Below are 22,775 nucleotides of genomic sequence, written 5' to 3' on the forward strand. Positions count from 1 at the left end.
GCAGGGGTGGGGTCCCCACACGCCCCTGGGTGCCTGACCCCCCCACCCTGGGACTTGCTGCTCCCCGTGCCTCAGTTTCCCCAGCACAGCCTCCGTGTCCCCAGAAGGACCCTGAAGGACACTGCCATTGCTGGTGTCCCCATGTCCTGACCGTGCCCCACCACCCGCAGACTACGGGCAGCACCTGCCCCCCCCTCCTTGGGGCTGCCATGGGGTGGGCACACACCTGCCGTCCCCAGCTCTGCCCTGCCTCAGTTTCCCCATACCCCACACCCTTCGGCCCCCCCGCACCAGCGGTGCAGAGACCATACACAACTCATGACACAACTGACCCAGTGCGCTCTCCCCATCTGTGACCCTACCCAACCTGACCCTCCGTGACCAGGGGATCCGGGCAGAGGTTGGTGGCCAGTGACGAGTTACGGGTGGCCGGGACGAGGTGGCCGCTGGCAGCGCTGCCGAGGAGTATTTCTGGAGCGCGGTTGTGCTCTTTCCAATCATGTGATGAGGACATTATTTAAGGCGGCTGCGAGGCCGGCAGGCAGCTGCGAGCTGGGCGGTGCAGAGCCACGCTCACAGCCGGCCGGACCCCCGGGCCCCCCCATACACGTGTGCGGCTCTGTCCCCCCCTGCACCCCCTCACCATGGTCGATGCCTTCGTGGGCACCTGGAAGCTGGTGGATACGACCAATTTCGATGAATACATGAAGGCATTGGGTGAGTTGGGGGGGGCTGCGGGGGGGGGGGGGGGCTGGAGTCAGAACATCACCCCCCCCCTTTTTTCTTTAAACACTGCCCCCCCCCCCAGCTGACTGGCTGAGCCCTCCAGCACACGGGGCTCTGGCTGGGGGGAGGCTGCAGGTGGTGGGGGGGTCGCTGCTGCCTGTGGGGGTGGTTTATGGGGGAGCTCTGGGGCTTTGTGCCCGGGGCTGTGGGCTGGGTAAGGGGGTCTCGTCCTTCCCCTGCCCCCCCCCCGGGGGGCAGCTCTTGATGGAGGGAGGGGATGGTCCTGCCAGGGTGCAGGGAGCCGCCCGGGACCCCTCCAGCCTCCATCGCCCCCCACAAAGCCCCCATCAGGCAGCCTCTGCCCCTGTGCAGCTCCTGGGCAGGGGGGGTACCCCCTCAAAGAGCAGTCCCGGGGAGGGTGACACCAGTGCCCCCCAACTCCACCCAGCCCCGGAGCTAGTGGGTGCCTGTGCAGGATCTGTCCCCGAGCAATGGCAGCGTTCCCAGGCCCCCCCCCAAGCACAGTGGGCACACACGGGGCCCCCCCAGACAGTGGGGGGGACCAATTTTGGGGTTCACCCCCCCCATCATGGAGAGGAAGAGTTCCGGGGTGATGCCCCTCCACATGCCCTCAGCCCCCCCCAACCTTGCACCCCCCAGGCGTGGGCTTTGCCACCCGGCAGATGGCCAGCCTCACCAAACCCACCACCATCATCACGGTGGAGGGCGACAAGATCACGGTGAAGACCCAAAGCACCTTCAAGAACACGGAGATCAGCTTCAAGCTGGGCGAGGAGTTTGACGAGACCACGGCAGACGACAGGCACGTCAAGGTGAGCCCCCAGCGCTGCCCCCCCCGGTGCCAGACCCCCCAGAAAGGGTCTGTGGGTTCTGCCAGGTCCAGCCACCAGCTCTCGGCTCTGGGGCTCCATCCTTTTGCTTATGGAAGGGTAAAAAACTGCCCCCCGGGGTTGGTGCTCAAGCCTGGGCTCACCCAGCCACCCCCCCCCACCCCCACCCCATTTTGCAGTGGGGTTTTCCCCCGGGGCGCAGCACAGGGCCGGGGCTGACAGGAAGGTTGTGCAAGAGCCGGGCTTGCAAACGCCAGCTGCCCGCCCGGGGTCTTGCTCAAGAGGAGGCGAGGGGAGGTGGTGGGGTGGCAGCGTTGTCCCCACTCCGGGGCGGAGAAGGGCACAAGACGTCTTTGTTGAGCCCCCTCTTTGCTTCCCCCACAAAGCAGGCAGCTCTGCAGGCAGGGGCAACCCTGCCTGGCTGATGCCTCCGCGGGGTCCCTGGGGAGGCCAACACCTTCCAGGTTGGGCTGTTCCTCCCCCTAAAAGTAAAGAAAAAAACACCTCGAGATGGGTCAGAGCCTCTTTCAGGGCTTCTCCCACCCTGCAGAGACATTTTCCCTTGCAGGATGGATCCAACCCCTGCTTCTTCCTACGGGTCCCATGTAAATACTCCATGCACGGAGCAGCGGGCAGCCCCGTGCCCCCCACCCAGCCCAGGGGCACCTCAGGGGGGACCTTGGGGCTTGTTGGACACAAAATCCCTTCCCGGCTCCAAAGCAGCAAGAACAAGGGCTGGGCACAGAGCAAGGACGGGCTGAAAAGGGACGAGCGCGAGCAAGGCGGCAGTGCCGGGCAGATACAGGGCAGCACATCCCTGCCCGCAGCGCTGCCACCGCTCGCACCCGGCAGAGCTGGTGGAAACGGTCCCAAGCAGCAGAGACGTGTGACCGACCGTGAGCTCCTGCCCGCAGCCCGGGGACGTGCCCTTTGCGTGCCCCTCGGCCAGTGGCCAGAGGGCACATGACAGGGCAGCGGGGGCCAGGAAGGCTCCCCGAGCCATGGGGCTGCCCAGGATGGGGCAGGTGGGGTGTGCCACGCCGTGGGGTGCACTGAGTCTGTGGGGCACCCAACCTGTGGGGCACCCAAGTTGTGGGGATACTCTGGCTGTGGGGCACCCAAGCCATATGGGGGCACCCAAGCTCTGGAAGCACCTGAGCAGTGGGGACAACCCAGCTATGGGGAGACCTGAGTTCTGTGGGGGGGACCCCAAGCCACGGGGGGCACCCAAGCCTTGTGGGGACCTGGGCTGTGGGAGCACCCGAGCGAGAGGCAGCACCCTGCTCTCGAGGAGCTGGGTGGGGGGCACAGGGCAGGATGGGGCTGGGCAGCCGGTGCTGCTGCCTGTCCCGGCACACCCCCCCCGCGCGGCGGCCGTGCGCAGCCGGCTCCCACGCTAACCCTGGCACCGCCGGGCTCTCGGGGCTGAGTCAACACCAGCGGCTCTGCAAACAGCGGCCCCGGCGAGCAGAGGCGTGTTTGCCAGATCAGCCCCTTCAAAAACCCTTCCCAGGCCCTCCGGCTTCGGTTGAAAGCAGCAATACCTGCCCCACCTCTGCCATCCCCTCCGGCACCCCGAGCCAGCCAGCCGTGCTGGGGAGTGGCTGGGATCAGGTCCTGGCAGCCCCGGAGCAGGATGTGGCCCTGGGCAGGGCTCCCTGTGCTGGCCCCGGGTCAGGGAGAGCAGGGTCACCGTGACAGCACCCACAGAGGGGTTACTGGGGGGCAGCCCAGGCCGGGAGCCAGAGCAGGATGCGACCTGTGCTGAATGGGGCATCCACAGCCTGGCCCTCAGCCCCACGGGGCTCCAGGACAAGGACGGCCAGCATCATCCCCTCCGAGGGACAAAGCCCCCCCAGAGCCAAGAAACCCTGGGGAGGAGGGTAACAGCGGGTCTTGCTCTCTCCCCACAGTCCGTGGTCAAGCTAGATGGAGGCAAACTCGTCCACGTGCAGAAGTGGGAAGGGAAAGAGACATCGCTTGTCCGGGAGCTGAAGGATGGGAAATTAATTCTGGTAAGGAAATAGAAGTGGTTTTAAATCGGGGCGGGGGGGTCAGCCCAGGACAGGGCAAGCCAGCAGCTGCACCAGCTCGGCACAGCTAACCCCCCCCCCCCGCCCCGCCATCTCTGTCACCAGACTCTCACCATGGGCAACGTCGTCTCCACCCGCACCTACGAGAAGGCGACATAGACGCCGTCCCCAGCCCGTCACCTGGTGCCACTTTCACCCCCCCGCATCGCCTCCGTCCTCACCCCGCGCCGGGCATGGCTCACCCCGCTCTCGGTGGGCGCAGCACCCATGGGGGCTGCCTGCTGCCCCTGGCCCCATCGCCTCGTGGGGCTGCCTGGGGCTTGGGGGGAGGTTCCACAGTTTGGTTTTTTTTTTTATTAATGGGAAAACCCTCATGGAAAAATAATAAAGGCCATGTTGTTACAGCTCTGTGATCAGTTTACTTGGAAAAAGGCTTTTTTGGCACGTGCTCACCCGTAGTGTGAAGCCACGCGGGTCACAGCCAGGCTGCGGGAGGAGTGGGGTGGGGGTTAAATCCAGCCCGGGCACTCTGGCAGTGATGGGGTTAAATGACCAGATCGCAGTAGCCTGAGGTTGTCTGAGCTGTCGAAATAAGAGAGGTTGTTACAGTTAGAATCCTGCTCTTGGGAGGGGGGGGGGGGCGGGAATATTAGCTCACTCCCGGGGCAGCTCTGCCAGCAGTGGTCCAGGATCCCGCTGCCCTGGCACAGGTCGCTGCTCTCTGCCAAAGCATCAGCTGATGGCACCCGCCCGGCCGCGGGCGAGCCAGGAGTCAAGGTCACGAGCACTTCGCGTCTGGGTTTGGGAAGGGAACCGGCCCAAAAGGGGCGACTCGGCCAGGGGGAACTGGGGCAAGAAGCGCTGGAAAAGGCGAAGCAGAGGGAGACGGGGCAGGCTGCCTCCAGCAACCCCGAGGCCTCCTCCTGCTACGCCAACGGGCAACCACCAGCCCCACGCGCCAGCCCCACTCTCGCTTCCCCTCCAGCCAGAAGCACCAGGAGTGACTCAGCTGCCCCCGTCACATCTCTGCTGTCACCACAGCCCGGAACAACCACAGCCCCAGCCCGCGAGGGCCCTGCCCTCTGCCACCCCTTCCCCCCTGACCTTCAGCTCCAGTTACAAGATTTATGCTCCAGTTGCTCCTTACCAGAAGGCACCAAGCTTCCCAAAGGGGTCACCTCATCCCACACCCCCTTCCCAGCCTGGGGAACTGCTGAAAACAGTCAGGACTTGGGGAAAAAAAAAAAAAACAAACCTTTAATGCAGGTCTCATCCCTTCCCACAGCTATTTTTCCACTGTCCAAGGTGAACCGTGGAGCGCACAAAAGAAAAGACCCAGTACAAAGTACAACTGGAGATTGGAGAGATTTTTTTTTCCATCACTTACCAAGGCAGCAAACACACCACAGTTAATGTTTACTTAAAATATCTCCGCTCCCCACTTTGCTCCTTACTTTCCGCTCCTGCTGTTTGCAGACACAAGGAGCGAGGCTGGGGGCAGGTTTGCAGACCAAAGCCAAGCCAGGCCCAGCGACCACCAGCCCTGTCCCAAGCACGGCTGCGCGGCTCCACCTCTCCCAGGCAGCTGGGTGGAGGCTGAGGGCATGCAGACTGGTGCTGCTGGCCACGCTGGCCAGGGCAGTGCTGGCCAGGGCAACCGCCAGAGCTGGCAGCTCACCCAGCGAAACAGGAGGCTACAGGGTGGGAGAGGTGCTGAGCGAGGGGTGTAATTAGCTGATTTTGGCAGGAGAGCTTAACGGTGGGAGAAAACGGCAGCTCACACCTAAGGTAACAGAGGACACTCGTACCAAAGTCAACACCTGTAACTCCGCGCGCCGAGCGATACTGATAGAAGGAAACTCCTTGTCCCTGGAGCGAGGGGAGCGCTGGTTTGGTTCTGCTCGCTCCTCGCGGGCTGCGCCAGGGACTCACAGCGCTGGTACCCCCGCCCGCTGCCCGCTCAGTCCCGGGGCTTCTTCTTATGCTTCTTTTTCTTCTTCTTCTTCTGAGCCTTGCTGGGCTTCCCCGAATGCTTGCTCCTCTTGCTGGCTGGCTGAGCCCCTTCGCTGTCCGAGTCCGAGCTGTCTGAGTCCGACTCGGAGGACTGCTTACTCTTGTGCTTCTTTTTCTTCTTCTTCTCCTAGCAAATGAAGGAAAACAAATACAAAGCCTTGCATGTGGGAAAACTGTCACCTCTGCTCACCAGGGCAGTGAGACACTTTCTGTAGCGAGTGCCTGTTCTGGCACGGAAAGCACACACCGCTTCTGCCCTGGCGAGCCAGGATCCAACCACCACTGTCGGTCCACAGCTGCCCTGGGCAGGGTAGGGCCGCTCTCAGAGCAGAGGGGGGTATCGAAATGTAAATCCAAGCCTGAAAACTGTTAGTCAAATCACCAGGAGAGAGTCCTTGCCATTGCTCCACAGTCAGAGCTTACTCCATTATTTAAGGCTGTTCTTCATTAATAGAGGTTGGCAGGATGAAGCCTTTTCATGAAGGAAATGGGTTTCTAACAGCCAGCTGGACGTGAGCACCGTCCCGCAGCAGCCCCAGCCCCCAGGCTGCCAGGAAAGGAGCGGCGACGCGCTGAGCACTCCTGCCAACACGCCCTCTGCTCACAGCAAAGCCCAAGCCCAGCGATGACAGTCAGAGTTTCTCGCAGCCCTCCCTGGGGGGGTAGTGGGGGTGAGGAAAGTGCCCTTTTGCAAGCAGGAACTATTTGCACAATCCCCAAGCAGACTGCATCCCCTCCTGCTCCCGCAGCTTCCCACCCTCTCCCCGCCCCCCCCCCCTCCCCGACCCCTGCACACACACAGTCGGGGTGGGGGAGCAGCACTGAGCCCCCTGGGCCGTGTTTCTGCAAAGCCCTGAAGCAAAAGGCACACAGAGCTCAAGACCTGACATTTAGATGCAGAATAAGAACAGCTGGTGCTGGAATAAAGCTCATAAGGAACTTTGAAATGGATCTAAACTCGTGATTTTGAGGCATCTGACTAACTACCAAGCAGAGATTACTCTGAGGTGGGCACCACGGCACACCTTCCACTGGAACTGCAGCAGGCAGAGCATCCCAAACCAGGTAAAGACTACTTAATGCTGCAGTACAGCAATCTGCATATATTTCATCAGAAGGCAGTACTGGGGAGAGGACCTGATGTGCCTGTGCTGGCAGCACACGCAGCCCAGCTGCTAGCACTGCTCTGCCCGTTGCTTCACCCCCTTTCCAGTGAGGAGGAGGAGGAGAAGTGCTGGCCACAGCTCTCGGAAGCCAGCTGTGCCCTCTGAGAGCCAGGGCAGCCCGAGGGCTCGTGAGCCTCGCCAGAGCAGGCCAGCACTGGCCCAAGAGGTCCTGGAGCCAGGAACATGAGTGGCTCAGGCAGCGTGGTCGGCTTTTGTGCACAAATAAACATCCAAATCTGATCCCTGCACAACTCACCTTCCTCATTTTCTGAATACCTGCAAAACCATCGCATAGACCAACTCTTGGAACAAGATGGAAGATATTTTTTTCAGGTATATTTTAGGAAGATGCTTTGACAAAGAAATGATTGTCCTGCAAAAATCATGTATCTTCTCTAATGCCCCTTAGTTCTGGGAAGTAAAGGAAAGCAGCATGCAGGAGAGAGAGCCCATTAAAAAAAGTAATTTTAGTATTTTGCACATGCTTAATATAAAGCATTTCCAGATTGCTAAGATCAGTAAGGGTGCCAAGCCCAGCAACACTGGCCTCCAAGGAGGATCCACTGATCTCATCCACGGTCACATCAACATCAGAGAGACCTTCCTGTACAAACGGCTATTGTGAGCCTTCATTCTATTCAGGGACAAAGAGGACATAAGGAAAGAAGCAAAAGAGGGTTTCATGAAGCAGAGATGGGTCAGCAAGGCCACCCAAGCCTGTGCAACTGCCTGCGATAGGTTTAGCCACCACAGTGAGGAATGCAACCCAGCGAGCAAAGCTTGCTGCTCTGACTAAACCATCTACCAGCATTTTTGCTTAAAGCCAGCTGCACCTCTCCGGTGACCCACGTGTGCTCACTGCTCTGGAATGGGTGCACCAGTAAGACTGGGCACAATCTTCCCCAAACTTGCTGCAAACCAGTATCCTATTCTCTTCTGTAGTTTAACTACACAGCCAGACACCAGGGACACACATACTACTGCCCATAGAGCTAGGTGAGGTTTTATCCCCTAGACACAGCCCAGCTCCTTTCCCCCTGCACATGCTTTATCTTGACTGGTGTCATCCCAGGTTTGTAAAGCTGGGATCAGAGCAAGCTCTCGAAGCAGCACATGAGGAAGGAGCCATGGCCATGGCACTGCCTCCTGCCCACCGCCTCCGGAGGGCCAAGCTCTCCCTCAGCAGCCGTAACAGCCTGCTGAGCCCGCGCCAGCGGGCAGGAGAAGCCCCGGGTGTTCACTTCAAGGCATCACTAGCCCAGGAAAAGGAGTCTTGGTAAGCCAGACAAAAAGCCAAATTTCCCTCCCCACCTCTCCGACTGAAAGAGGTTGAACGACGGTTTGTTCAGAGCATGGCTGTGCACAGGCTTTGGGGAGCAGCACAATGGGAGACTGACAGCGCTCGTGACAGTCCCAAACATAACACAAACGTGGTTTATGTTCGCTATGGAACGGAGTGTAATGGAAGAAGCCTGGATCCCCCAAGCCAACACCTTGGCGTATTTTCTTTGTCAAGTGTCCCCAGTGACCTCAAGGCCACCCTTGGGCTTGCAGAGAGCTCTACTGGGAGAGGTTTGCTCTAAGTGCCCCCTGCCTTGGCAGGGCTGTTAGTGCCACGCACTCATTTCGTGAGGAAGCAAAACGAAGCAGCAAGGCCAAGGGCACAGTTAGGCCAGTCACAGGACTACAGGCAGGACAAGCCCTCCCTGGCCAGCTGCTGCGGACATCCACAGCCACCCTGGAAGCTAAGCCAAGGGAGAGAAACCAAACACAATTAGATGAAGGGAGCAGCAGTAATCAGCCACAGATACACAGGAGATACCTGTACAAAATCGGGATGACTGGTGTGGGCAAGTATTTCCAGCTGCTCCAACACGACCAGGCACGGCACAGACTGGCCATGGGAGCTAAAGGTCTGAACCCAGCACTGACACCGGTCCAGCATGAGATACTCCTTCCTCCCTCGGGCACCCGCAGGTGCTGCCTTAGGCCTGTGACACACCCACCCCACCCAGGGGAAAAGAACCACCCTGGCTGGAAATGGATTGGAAAGCATCCACCTAAAGAAAACTCCTCCACAGAAGGAAGCCTGAGACAGGCATCATGTGCATATTCACCCAGAGGAAGCCATGCTAAGAAACCAGCACTCATCAGTTCGAAACAAAAGCCAGAAGCAGCTGCTAAGCACAGCATGAAAAATGAGGCAAGGGGCGGGGGGGGGGGGGGGGGGGGGGAAATCCCCTGCAGTAACTGACTTTTACTTCTCGACCCTGTATCATCATCTGCTGCAGGCCTGGAGGTGCTCAGTAGCTCACCAAGGCAGATGAGCACATTAAAGCCAAGTCTGTGCCATATACAGGAGTGCATTAACAGCACAGGGCTGCTGGTAGCCCTCCAGTGCCACCCACAATCCTTCCTGGAAAGGCAAATTGTCTTAAAATTGCTTGGGGAAAAAGAAGTGTCCCAATGCAGAAAGAAGGCTGGGTTCCCCCCTCCTCCCCACAAGACATTTCTTCCATTAGCTTCAGCCACTTCCAGACAAGAGCAGTTTCCGTATGAGGATTAATATACTGGCTTACGGGAAGACAAGCCGAGACTGTCTACATTTCATTTAAAAACAACATACTCTCCCAGAAGAGTGGGGACAAAGAAGGCTCAGCTAAAGACATCAATTTAGCACAGATTGTGTCGCAGCACCAGATACAGGCTATCAATTAGGGACAACAAAGGAAGGGAGCTAGCAGCTTATTTAACGTGAAACAGAACAACTCTTTTAGGGAGGTGGAAGAGTAAAGACAATGCATGGCTTGGAGAGGAACATCAAGCAAAGATATTCAGTCATCTGGAACTGCAGGGAAGAGAGCAGGGGGTTGAGTTCACTCCACACCTAGCAGACCCATGGCAGGTATCGGTTTTTTGTAGCTCCACAACAGCACTATGATCATTGATGTCACCCAAAATTTGAGCATCTACATTTTTCTGTGGGACAATACCAGAGTCATTACAAAGTCCCCTACCCACAGATGAAGGGCAGAAGCAAACCCTAACAGTCTTTAGAAGAAGAGGATGATAAAGAGTTAAATCTTCTGGAGAAAGGGATGCAGCAAGGAGAATTTTCTCAAGCTTTTCCAGCCTGTGCACATGGTGAGAAAGTTTGACAAGACCTTAACAACTAACAGGGTTTCATTCCAGAGCTTGGGAAACTTTCTCAGCATGTGAAGGCTGAAGGCAGGACAGGATGTCACACATGTTCCTCCAGGATTACGGGGGAAATGAAAGAACACACGTGGACATTGTGCTGGCGAAAAAAAAAAAAACGACTGAGTCTTCCCTTTTTGGGGGCTTCTGTGGCCAAACTGCTCACACCAACACAGAAAAAGTACTTTCAGTGCAGTAATGCAAGCACCAGAGCATATAAGCACACGCTGGTCTGCAAATACTGCAGGGAGTGAGCCAGCAACAGAAGAGTTTAGCATTTTCTGTAGCAGGAAGCAGGGCTGCTGTGAAATCATTCTGCGCAAGCAGCATCCTATTAGGCCACCAACTTCTTTAAACTCCAGCATCCTGGTACTGGGAGACAAGCACTCCGCTGGTTACCAGTTGACTCACCATTGCGCAAGCAGGAGCGTTTCTCTAGTTTACATATGGGAGGGCAGTGCCAAAGCAAAGGCCAGATTTCCGCCTCCAGCAACAGCAGCAAAGCCCCGCTGCACCCTGGGCATCAAATTGCTCTCCAGAACTGAGGGCTGCTGATGGATGAAGCTCCACTTGGCTCTCAGGCACACCCAGGCACTCCCCCAGAACTGCAAACACGGCATTTGCGTAAACACTTGGAGTGGATTTCGCCCAAGCAGACTCAGTGTAAAGATGCAGAGAGGAACAACAGGTATGAAGACCTGCACGTTATCCTTGCGTGTCCTTTCCAATTTATGCAACAATTATAATTCCACCAAAACAGAACAAAACTTGCTTCGAAATCTCTCCTCTACAAAACCCACACTGGGAGCTGGCATGCAGAAGAGCAATAGGCTGGGTTAGTGCTGGTCTTCCTACTGCTCTAGTTAGTTTTCAAAAGCTGGCACTAAGAGGGGGCCACATCAGCACACCAGGCTCTCTCCTGTCCTTTGTAAGGAGTTGCTCACGGCTATGCTTTAAGAATGTGACAACAGTTCATTCCTTCTAAAGGTATTTGATTTTGAGATAAGAGGGGAGTGTCCACAACTCTCCAAGAAGTTTAAATATTTTTCACTGGACCCTTTTGTCACTATGGTCTCACTCAGAGACCTTATGTCTGTCCTTGTGAAAAATTAGAATGGATTTCCAGATATATATATCTCTCTCTCTCTCTCTATATCTATCTATCTATCTATCTCTCTCTCTATATATATATATCTTTCTGCATCTCCAGAGAGGGACCAGTAATCCTTCTAGGGCTTCTTTATTCTTAAAAAGAAAAAAAAAAATTCTTAAAAAGAAGAAAGCAAAATTCCATCACCCAGTGTAATTCCAAACAAGATTCATTACATAAATCTGAAGGTATTATTGCATCCCTTGTTTAAGGACCAGTGAGAATTATTCTGGTGAGAAGAATCCAGTCTATGGACGTTAAATAAACACAGAAAAGTTCAGAAAAGCACAGATAAGGCCAGTAAGAGAAAAGCATAGTGTGTGAAGAGCTGTGCCCCAAGCTCATGCCATGTAAGAACTCGTAAAACGAGTACCAGCTACAAGTGAGAAGGGACCAAGGCTTGATGAACTACAGGCCACTGAACGAACAGCAGTTCAGGTGGTGTGCTTTTTACACGAGGAGACAACATCTGCAAGCAGATTCCCTGGAAATCATCTACGCTTTTTACACGGTGGGAGAAAGCAGCAAAGTCTGCTGAAAAGCCATCACAGGTGACACTATGCAATTCCAGTGACCGTCCCAAAACTACCCCAGGGATAAGTTAACCGATGTTTCTGAGCAGAAGATGGGACGCTTTTGTAGGATTTAAAGGGGTTACACTCCTGCTGTCACAACCGCAGATCTTTTCTCGAAAGACAAAAGAAAGAAGAATCAGAAGGGCTCGTTTCTTCCCAGCACGCCTCCCTCCCACGCAAACTCAGCACAGGCCCGCTGCCGCGTTCCCATAGGAGCTGCTTCACCCTGCGACCCAGAGAGAAGCGAGAGGCCGCAGTCACGGGCCCCGCAGCTGCCAGCAGCTCCCCGCAGATCGCCGGGACTTCCGCACAGCGCTGCGACGGCGCCGCCTCTCCCTCAAATCCCTTCCCTTCTCGGGGATTACGGGAGGCAAGACAGTGCTCTGGAGCAGAGAGCTAACAGGGTGATCTGTCGCTAGAAAGATCTGTGCCCACAGTCACACCAGATGCCTGTGCCAGTGCAGAGACCCGAAGGTTAGAGCTGTCTCTTCATCCTCCCCAGGGGGCTCAGGCAGGAGGGAGGTGAGGAACTGAGGGATCACTGGGAAGGCAAGGTGAGAAATGAGGAGGTGAGGACTGCAAAGTATCTCCGTAAGGAGAGGAACCTCTGGGGAGCGGAAAGAGCACTCAAACTGCAAGGAAGCATCAGATCAAGGAAACGGAAACTGCTGATCATGAACAACCAAAAATGTTAATACCATTGCTGTGACACTAAACGGATGCTCGGTAGCTGGCAGTTCCCTGCCTACTCATTTGAAAATACAAGCTCTACATTACAAGCACTGGCTGGGATGGGGTCAGCAAGGCAATTGTAACTAGGTAGACTGAGCTATTTCCACTTTGTGTAAATCCCTCTGGGGCTCCGGGCAAGCAGGGAAGCATATGGTGGCTCCCAGACAAGATCACAGCAGGCACTCCAGACAACAAGGGAGCTATTCATTTTGAGGATCCCACATCCTGCCTCCAAAAAGCTCAAAGTTTTATTTTCCAGCACTGGAAAACATCTGAAAACTTTTGATCTCCTCCTTGAGAAGGGAGAAGGATCAAAGGAACAAGCAAGATTTAAAGGAAGGCTGTTAATCCACAGACCCCCAACAAACTAGTAACAAATTCAGGACAGCGACCCACATATCCTGTAGTCCCAGCAGGGCAAGACTCCACAGGGAATCCCCAGGCTGGTGGATGGGCACTGATATGATAACAAGCTATTTGAGCACCTCTTAGTGTAATTTTTCCCCACAGCATTTAAACAACAGTTACATGAGCCTTTCCCAGACAAACCACCATCACTGCTGGAGGGAAGAGAACCCAAGGCCGGAGAAGCCAGCCCTGCCGAGGTGTTGCCCTCGGCCTGCTCTCATGTGGCACCACGGCAAGAGAGGAGCCCACCAGCCGGAGTCCAGAGAGGTCAGAGCCGCCGTTAGCCTGGGACCCGAGGGACGGCGCGGTTCAGCCACGTGCTTCCGAGATCAGAACAGAAAGACCACCATGTGTATTTTCTGTTGCAGCGTAATGACACTCCGCAGACAAGTGCAAGCGTTCTTGAGTGAAAGCCCACGCAGTGGGAAAGCAAAGCACATCTTGGGATGGAACCAGGCAACAGGATCTACGGTCAAGAGAGATCCCATCCCTGCTACTGGGTCGGAGCCATCCAGAGCACTACTGAGCAAACAAGAAGCTGGAATTAGGTATGGAATCAACACTAACTTCATTTTGTAGGATTTGCCCTGACTGTAGGGCAAAAACAGGTCTGCCACAGGGCAGAGGCTGACACAAGGAAGGCCACGAAACACCTGGCTGGTGCAGTCACCACCTACAATCCCACAAACAGCCCCAGCTACTCCTCTCTCAAACAGGAGCGTACAAAGTGCCACAAACCACAATACCAGTGAAAAACACGACTGGAAGTGAGAATTCAGCTACCAGTGTCAGTCACTCCGGACTTGTCTGAGTGTTGCCATCAAAAGAGACTCCTCCATTCCCTGTTGCCAGTATCTGCAGTCTCTCCTACTAGCACCAGTGCTGGTTTAACTCCACACTGAGCCTGGGAGAACTAAGCCCTCAGAAGTTAGTTCTCACTATGCAATTGCTAACACAGTCCTCGTCCCTCTCCTATAAAAAGGAAATCCACCACCTTTGCTGCCTGTTGCCCCCTGCTCCAGGGATACAGACAGGCCCCAGGGCTGAAAAGAGAAAAAAAAGGGGGCTTTGGAAGTGTAATTAAAAGTTGGACGCCAGTTGTGAAGGGGCTGATGAAACAGTTTATTTACTGAAGCCTGCAACTGGAATACTCACTGGTGTATAAACGGACTGAGCAAACACTCCTGTTTTGGATTCAGGTCTCCCATGCTCTGAAGCCAGAGTTCAAACACTGAACGTAAAAGGTCTCTTACCTCTTGACATTTTCACGTAGACAAAAATTGCTTTAGAGCCTGGAAATGGAGTACACTCCCTCTGCAAACACAGCCAGCAATTTTCCCCTGGCCTGTGCAGATAAGCCTAGTCCCCATCTCACCGGCTGGGTCGGGATACCCGCTGCAGCAGGGCATTCAGCTCAGATTACAGAGAGGTGTTAGGGCAAGAGCAGTGAGAAGGGAGGGGAAACAGGGTTATTGGCAAGAATCACAGAAATTCAGGAAACTGAAGCAATTTCTATAGAGCCTCACAAAGAGCAAGAAAAAAAATTCCTTTTCTCACTGTAAGAAATCTCTTTTGAGGAGTGCGCATTATAGCACAAAACCATCTTAAAGACAGCTGAACAAGAATAAAGGGAGAAAGCGCAAGAATTAAAGTCTGCTGCAGAGATTCCTGTTTTGCTACAGAACCTGCACAAAACTGAGCCACCCTCTCAGCCCAGAACTGGTTACTCATAACCACGTTGCTATAGTAAATCACAGGTGTAACTATACAGAACAAATCATCTGGCTCACTTTTTCAGGCCAGCAGTAGGGCACCTCGTACCTTTTTCCTTTTTTTTGAAGAATCATCACCCATGCTGGTCTTTTTATCTCTTTCATACCCTGCTGCTGCCACCTCCTCTTCCTCCTCTTCTGGAATGAGGCTATATTTGGTACCTCCAGGCTGCACGAAACACTCCTTGGCAAAATGACCTGTAAAACAGTGTTTGAAGGAGCAACCCACTCCCTTTTTTTTTTTTTTTTTAATAATTGCATTTCAGACACCTGAAGCACTGCCAGTGATCTTTTTGTTATTAGTCACAATAAGAGAATCTAGACTGTACGTTTTTTGTCCTGGCACTTCAACTACTTTAACATGCCCTGATTAAACAAACCAGGGAGCAAACATAACCCAGGTCATTCTGGGAAGATTAGTCAGAGAAAAGCTAAGACACTCGTGTCTGAACAGGGCAATTGGTAGAAACGTGTCTGTGCAAGGGCTTAAACAGCATGGAAAAGTGTGGGAAAGGGAGTAAACTGGTGTTATAGGCACCTGGTAAATGAGACCAAAAGCCACAAATATAGAGGAAATCAGCTCGTTCTGGTTCTACTCTGGAGACAAAGTTGACCTACTAACAGTTGCAGTGGAAACTGCAGATAGATAACAGCTGCCTGCCTGTTATGAGTAGGTATCTTCGTTAAAAAGCAGACTGGAAATATGCAGAATCCAGTTTAAAGTTTTAGGGGGTTGGTATTTTAAAGATAATTATCTACCACTAACAGAGAACCATATTCGCTATTCACCCTCTCCAGAATAGCATTAACTCCAGCTTAACTATTTATTCTAGGGCTAAATAACCTAAGACAAGTAGGGTGCAGCAAAATCTCCGTGTACAAAGAACTTTACGCCTCAGCAACTTGCAAAAAGCTACTGAAGAGGCATCACATAAACCAACTTCCTATTGCTGAACTAGGCAGAACACAAAAATTTCACCAGCTTAAAAAAGCCGAACAAGCACTAGTTTTCAGCTCTAAGACAGAGCTCACAAGCTAACACTGTGTTCCCAATAACTCGTCAGTGATTTCCACCGATGGTTCTTCATCATGAAATGATCTGGTGAAGATGTATGTTTATTTCTTAAAATGTAAAACTAGAATGAGACCTCAGCTCTAAGACACATTAACACAAATACTGCAAGAAGGGAACCTGTACTGCACCTGTACTCTGTAGGAGGGTTCTTTACAGGAAGCTCGAAGGGGTGCGATTTTAAGAAACAAACCTTTATAAACAGAGTTCAGCTAAGTTCACAGATCTTATGAGGAGCAGCTGAGGGAACTGGGGGGGGGTTAGTCTGGACAAGAGGAGGCTGAGGGGAGACCTCATGGCCCTCTACAACTCCCTGAAAGGAGGGTGCAGAGAGGGGGGATGAGTCTCTTGAGCCAAGGAACCAGCACCAGGACAAGAGGGAATGGCCTCAAGCTGCGCCAGGGCAAGGTCAGACTGGCTCTTAGGAAGGATTTCTTTGCAGAAGGGGCTGTTGGGCGTTGGAATGGGCTGCCCAGGGCAGGGGGGGAGTCCCCATCCCTGGAGGGGTTGAAGAGTTGGGTTGACCCAGCGCTGAGGGATCTGGTGGAGTTGGGAACGGTCAGTGTGAGGTTCATGGTTGGACTGGAGGAGCTTCAAGGTCTTTTCCAACCCAGATGATTCTGGGATTCTAAGCCCTTCCTTTTTGTAACAAATGATAGAAAATGTATTTTAGCAAAATTCAGTCCTTATACACGACCATGAGACAGATGTCAATACAATCCTATCTACAGGTCACCACCTGGTCAAACAAGGCAACGTCAAAAGACAACGCTGCACGAACATACCTTTGCAACCACACTTCTTGCACACAGTGTTCAAGACAGCTTCAAGCGTGATCTTCTGACTCGTGTAGTCTCTGAACGTGCGTTTTTTCCTCTCGTCCTGACTGGAAAGAAAAGGACAGTTCCATTTTCAATCCACCCTCCTCTTTAACCCTGTATATTTACATGGACACAATGTAAACACAATTTTTTTTCACGTGTTGCTCTAAAACCACCACTTACTCAGCTAAACCAAAGAATGGAGCTGACCACCCGCTCAATAGACTAAACCACATTGTTCACAGCATGTTACCTGTCGTCATCTACTTTTGAGATTAATCGTCAGACAAACGCGGGGAGCTGCAGTTACATCCTTTATACCTACATCTATATTATGTATGTGAATATATACACCCATATATAACTGTACAGTATGAAAAGTAAATCAATTTTATTTGACCTGCAAGAGATGTCACAAAAAAAGGTAGAGAAGGAAGCTCTGAAACATCCGAGCGGTTAAGACTAAATTTCATAGTACGTGAAAGTGAGACAAACCCCCGGCTGGAATGAACAGTCCTTGCAGTACAAGTGCACAGCCACCACAATGCAGGAATGAAAATCCTGCCGTGGTGTGAAGGGCTGGAACTCCCTCGCAGCTCCTCCAGCTCCTGCCTGCCTCTAGGCAGCACAACAAGGGAGCGCCTTCAGTCAACCCTCCCCCACACGTTGCTGGGGGACTCAGAGCCCCCCTCACCCTCCAGAGGAGGGGGGACCTAGAGCATAAGTATGGCAGGAAAGCCAGGAATGTAAGGCTGGGAAAAGCAGGCAGCAGCCACCTGTCTGATCTGTTATATTACGTTTAGGAGATTTACCTACTCAAGGGAAACATTGTTTGGATCGAGGTCTTTTCCCGTCCCTTGGTTAACAACCTTCATGGAGAGCGAAAGCTTCAGTTTGTCATCCTTCATCTGAAAGAGCAAGATGTGGAACAAGAGTAAATGACAGGGATGTTCATTAATACGCTGTCTCTGGGGGCCTATAGAGAAGGAAGGAAATCGTTGGTTCACAAAGAGCAACTCAAAGGATACTACATGGAGGTGCTTTTGTTGTTATTTTGTAGCTGCATTTCGTTTACCCTAGCTCACAAACCAGCTACCTCGGTAATTAGACAAGCTCGAACTAAAGGTCTGTTCAGATTAACATTCTGCTTTCAACCAAACCTAAGAGCTGTAGAAGAAAGTGCACGTTTGGAAGCTTTGCTGTAATTCTCAAATCATCCATCCCCAGGACAGTTCCCCCTAACCAGTAGTTTGGCCAAGCTGCATCCTGAAAAACAAAAGTTTATATCCTTTTTCCTGTTTTGATCCTCTTATGAGACTAAAAATGTTTTAAGTATCTCTATTAGGGGCTTACTCTTTTCTGAATCCTAGTAAGTCCTTGATTATCACTTTAGAAGCAAGAGCAAAAGCTGCATGTTTGGGGTTTTTTAAAGACTTTCTTACAACTTTCTGCATTTTCACCAATGCTGCTGTTGAGGGTATTTCAGTTTTGTCTGTTTTTGACATCCATGCAGTTATTTGCAGGCAATTTAGCAATGAACTCTTCCACTGCTCACCTCTCCAACAGGCTTCTGCCCCTTGCCTTTACAGTAAAGAAGCCAGGAGCCCAACAATTGTGTTCCAGATAAAGAAAAGAGTGATTTAATGGAAATTTATACAAACAAAATTTTAAAAAAAGCACAGCACAGATGGCTAAAAAGAATCCGTGAAGCCTTTCATAGTTTTTCTATGCTGTGTAAATAAGACCAAGTTTCTCCACTCATTTCCCTCATCTCTCACAAAATTAAGTCCTTGTTTTGTACATCCACCTGATTATTTTCTTTCAAAAAAATGCAAAGCATTTATGGCCAAATCCTGTGCAACTTTGAACTGAATCCTTCCACGTTGAGCCCAGTCAGCTTGCTTTGTTTCCATGCCTCACCAGAGCAAAAATCTTCATTTTTTGTTCCAAATAATCTTTAAATACAGACGATATGCCTATTGTCACATCTTCTGCAGAAGAAAAAGCAATGCAGATTGTAGAGGGGGGGGAAAATGTATAATCCTCTTACTTCAAAACAAACAAAAAGCCTCTGTATTTCCTCTTGAGCGTAATTCACTGACACCGAAACCTTCTTAAAAACAAAAATCTCAGCTTCTTCTAAGAATGCATCTGTCTCTCAAAACAGTTAATGAACTGTGTTTATATCAGCTCTTATCTTGGGATGGTCTCAAATTGTTCATTTAGCCACCAAATCACAGTTAAGTTGATACAAGCTGCAAAGGGGCATGTGGGGGCAGAAAAGGAAGCATTTGGTTGCTTTTAAGCCAAAAGCTTGTATGAATTCCCTTTCTCTGAACTGCACTGTTGCAAGTCACAGAAGTGATGTGCCCAAAGTCACATCTGGAGGTAAAGAGAATTCACTTGTCTATAAAACAGACCCCGTCAAACCCCAACAAAGAGACAGGAACGCACAGCCTCTGCACACAGAAGTTCTCAGGGGTTTTGCAGTACATTTTATCTACACTAAAGAAACAAGAATTAACATTACCTCTTTTCCAATAAGCTTCACCCATACTTTGTCTCCAACATCTACTATCTCTGAGGGTTTATCCACACGGCAGGAAGACATGTGAGTCTTATGGACAAGGCCTGGTCAACGTTTTGGAAGAGAAGAAAGGGAAAAAATAAAGACAAGTCTCCACTGAATTTCAGTTTTGCTGTCTAGGACAGCAGTCTCCACAGTGGGGTGGATGTGAGACAATCCTTTGGGGTGTGGGAAGAAAATATTTTTGTATTATTAATAAATAGAATTAAAAAAAATAATAGTGCTTATTTTATCTTTAGCTCTTCCTTTTTTAATTAGTGTACATAACATTAGTAACATTATATATTATAATGTGTATATGAACAGTACATGTATATAACTTGTAAATAATATATATATTGGGGGAGCATGGTCAAAATTTTTTTCAATAGGGTTAACTGATTTTAACGGATCGTGCGCTGGGGGTGCACAATCAAAAACGTCTGGAGACCACTGGTCTGGGAGACAAGGACAATATTCAGCAGTTGTCCTGAGCAAACTCACCATTTCTTTCCTCCAGTACATTATGCAGGTGAGAATCAACTAGCTGCATGAATCAAACATGTAAAAGCTCATCAAGATCTGCTCCAAATTAACTCAGAGAACAGGCCCCCAAAGCAATGTCTTTGTGCTCAGAAGGTGCCCACACAGAAAACTGCAGCAGGCACTAACACCTCTCCCCTCCTGCTTATCCTCTGAGGCCACCCCAAGCACCGCAGAACAAAGAGCCCATTTCACGCATCAGCAACACAGTACTTTGCTGGCAAAGTCTGAAGCATGAAACAGCAAGGCTGCCCCGATCTCCCGTGCCTGCAAGGTCACACAGCCCCAGAATTGTATTTTTAATTTGCACGAATGACACAGGGTTATACAAGAGAGGATAAATGTTAACACCTTGCTGTTCAAGCTTGTATTTCAGAGCTTGTTTGTGTCTCAAAGCGACTTCCCTCCAGCAGCCACGCTTCCGTCCAAAAACTTTTATTAGAATTGGCTCTACAGTGACTGGGCACTTCAAGAGGAGAGCGGGGAAGGGGTTATTTGTGGGCCTACCAGCATCTGCCATAAGCTGCTTCTTTCATAAAATGAGGTTGTTTGACTTCACAGGTTTCCCACAAACGTAGACAGAGCTTTAAGTCAGCTTTTCTGGTTTATTTTTCGGTTGAGCTTCATTCCAGCCTTTTTTACTTAACTCATTTATAAAAGAAGTTGGGCAAACTATCTAATTGTAGAAAGTTTCTATGGTTTGTTCAATACCTTAACATGACTCTCTAAAATATCCTGAAGTTACCAAAAAAGCCCTCTGAGTCTTTTTGGTATTCATGCAAACACACCATCACATTCTAAATACTTCCCGAGAACCTCAATTTCTTCCTAATTTAGAAAAAAAATCCCTTTTCTGAGATTTTTCTAAAAGCTAGCAAGCCTTTAATTCCAAGGGTGACTGCTTGGCTCAAACACACCAACATGCAACTATGCCTGAAGAAAATTAGAGAAACAAACCTTGTTTCCTGCAGCCTGGGATTTTTATAAATGCCCCATATTCTGTCACTGTAGCAACCTGTGAAGAAAATCAACACAACATCTACACGAAAACCCTTCACAGAACACCTGCTTTCGAACCACGTGTTAGAATACGCACAAAAAGCCTACACAGTTCTGCTTTCCTTCAGTTTTAGATTTCAGGGCAGGTTAGACACTGCAATGCTTGATAACTCTGAAGAGCTGTGATCAGCCAACAACTCCTATGTTATTTAGATAAGCATCTTACATGTATGTGCATATATCTACATGTATGTACATAAAGACACAGATGGGCGTGTATATACGTGGTACAGAACTGTCAGCTACCCACAGAATCACACAGAATCATCACGGTTGGAAAGGACCTTGAAGATCATCCAGTCCAACCGTTAACCCAGCACTGACAGATCCCAACTCCACCAGATCCCTCAGCGCTGGGTCAACCCGACTCTTGAACACCTCCAGGGATGGGGACTCCCCCCCTGCCCTGGGCAGCCCATTCCAACGCCCAACAACCCCTTCTGCAAAGAAATACTTCCTAATATCTAGTCTAAACCTTCCCTGGCACAACTTGAGGCCATTACCTCTTGTCCTATCACTTATTACTTGGTTAAAGAGGCTCATCCCCAGCTTTCTGCAAAAAAACTTTTCTACCCAAACTGTCACTGAACTAAGCAGCGACTAAAACACCAAAATAGAGCCAAACAAACACGCCGCAGGCCATAACGCCTCCCAGAGCCCCGGCCACAGGCAGCAGCCCCACACACCTCTCCCTGGAAGATGGCGTAGAGCTCGGGCAGCGCCTCCATCGCCGCAGGCCTCGGAGGGTCCAGGCGAGATGCTCCAAGGGTCCCACCAACGCCGGCTGAATTCACCCCAGGCTACCGCGTATTGACCACCTGAGTTCAGATCGATGCCTTGAAGAGAAATATTTAATTATGATACAGAGACATGATTACTTGTTTTAAGACTTACTTACTTCTAGCAAGTTATAGTATTACTTACAGTATTTTTTAACATTGCTAAGAATCCTGCTTGCCCAGACTGTTCTGTGGAATTTTACCAAGGACTGCTGTGTCCATCAAAACAAAGCAGTTTACTGTGAAAATCTACCAAGAACTGCAGTGTTCAGCAAAATATCATGTTTTTGTCCTTGAGGAACAGGTGTGCTCTAACTAGTTGGGCCTCAGTAATGAGTAAAGATAGCCATGTACAGATGGTAAAAGTTTCATTGGTTCCCTTAAATAAGATAGGATGAGTAAACCAGCTGAAAAACATTTTTGTTGTTCAAGAAATTGGCTAAGAGAATCTGCGCATGCTCCGGGGGAAAAAACAAGGTGAGAAAGACTACGAGCCTTCCTCCCAAAGATCCCTGAAGACACCCACCAAGAGGGAATGCGCAGGTGCAAAGAGAACATAAACTGTTGATATCAGCCTTTCGAACTAACCCAGCCTCACTCATGCATATGGATGTTTGTGTTATATAATCGAGTGAATATGTATATCCACACCCTATTAATTTTTGGTAAAATGTGCGGTGGGTGTGCAAGCTTTGTGGAGAAATCCCCTTGCACCCCGGCGCCGGAGTAAACATACCTGCTGTATAACTCTATTTGATTTGTAGAGTCTGCTTTCCGCAAATCAATGAACGCGTGCAGCTGCCCGCGGCCAGGCCTATGAGCAGGCACCGGGGTTATTTCATCTTGGCTACGACCCAGCAGCGCGCCCCGCCGGTCTCCGCCCTCAGGCCGCGGGGGTCCGGCGGCTCACGCCGGCGCGGGGGACTGAGGAGGGCGGCCGGGCCGGACGCGAGCTGGAGGCCGCGGTACCAGCCCGGCGCAGCCCGACCGGGACCGGCGCGGTGAGGCGGGACGGCCCCTGCCCAGCGGCCGCGGGGAAGCCGGGACCCGTCAGTGCCCAGCGCTGCACCACGTAACCGCCGCCATCACTCTCCCTCTCCGGCCGCCGCCATTTTGCTTCCTCCACACCCCCCTCACTTGAGGCGCTCCTCCATTCCGCCAATCGCCGCGCGCAATGTTGGCGGGCGGGCAGTTCCCAGCCAGTCAGCACCGCCCGTGTTAGACAGTGCCCTCCCCCCGGCGCTACCAGCCAATCGGCGCGGGGAGCGCCCGCCGGCGCCCGGCGCCTCCCTGACGTCACCCGAGCGCCGG

General features: G+C 51.7%; 2 protein-coding genes across 3 annotated transcripts; one reads left to right on the forward strand and one right to left on the reverse strand.

Annotated features, from left to right (window-relative positions):
* The first annotated feature begins 533 nt into the window (after window positions 1–533).
* Window positions 534–4,014, forward strand: FABP3 (fatty acid binding protein 3). The gene is made up of 4 exons (XM_074894108.1): window positions 534–717; window positions 1,387–1,559; window positions 3,491–3,592; window positions 3,716–4,014. The coding sequence occupies exons 1-4, from the start codon at window positions 645–647 to the stop codon at window positions 3,767–3,769; spliced, it is 402 nt and encodes a 133-aa protein (XP_074750209.1). The 5' UTR covers window positions 534–644; the 3' UTR covers window positions 3,770–4,014.
* A 946-nt stretch (window positions 4,015–4,960) lies between these two features.
* On the reverse strand, window positions 4,961–22,595 carry ZCCHC17 (zinc finger CCHC-type containing 17). 2 transcript variants are annotated; one of them, XM_074894105.1, is made up of 8 exons: window positions 22,201–22,594; window positions 21,372–21,521; window positions 20,584–20,641; window positions 19,048–19,148; window positions 17,334–17,425; window positions 16,482–16,582; window positions 14,674–14,822; window positions 4,961–5,750 (listed from the first exon to the last, which is right to left on the reverse strand). In XM_074894105.1, exons 2-8 carry the CDS (start codon window positions 21,411–21,413, stop codon window positions 5,571–5,573), a joined length of 723 nt encoding a protein of 240 aa, XP_074750206.1. In that variant the 5' UTR covers window positions 21,414–21,521; window positions 22,201–22,594; the 3' UTR covers window positions 4,961–5,570. The 2 variants fall into 2 exon arrangements, with proteins under 2 accessions (XP_074750206.1, XP_074750208.1); XM_074894107.1 differs by lacking the exons at window positions 19,048–19,148; window positions 20,584–20,641 and having other exon boundaries at window positions 22,201–22,595.
* Between the last annotated feature and the right edge of the window lie 180 nt (window positions 22,596–22,775).

The sequence above is a fragment of the Strix uralensis genome, chromosome 25, assembly GCF_047716275.1.
Source record: "Strix uralensis isolate ZFMK-TIS-50842 chromosome 25, bStrUra1, whole genome shotgun sequence".
NCBI lineage: Eukaryota > Metazoa > Chordata > Aves > Strigiformes > Strigidae > Strix > Strix uralensis.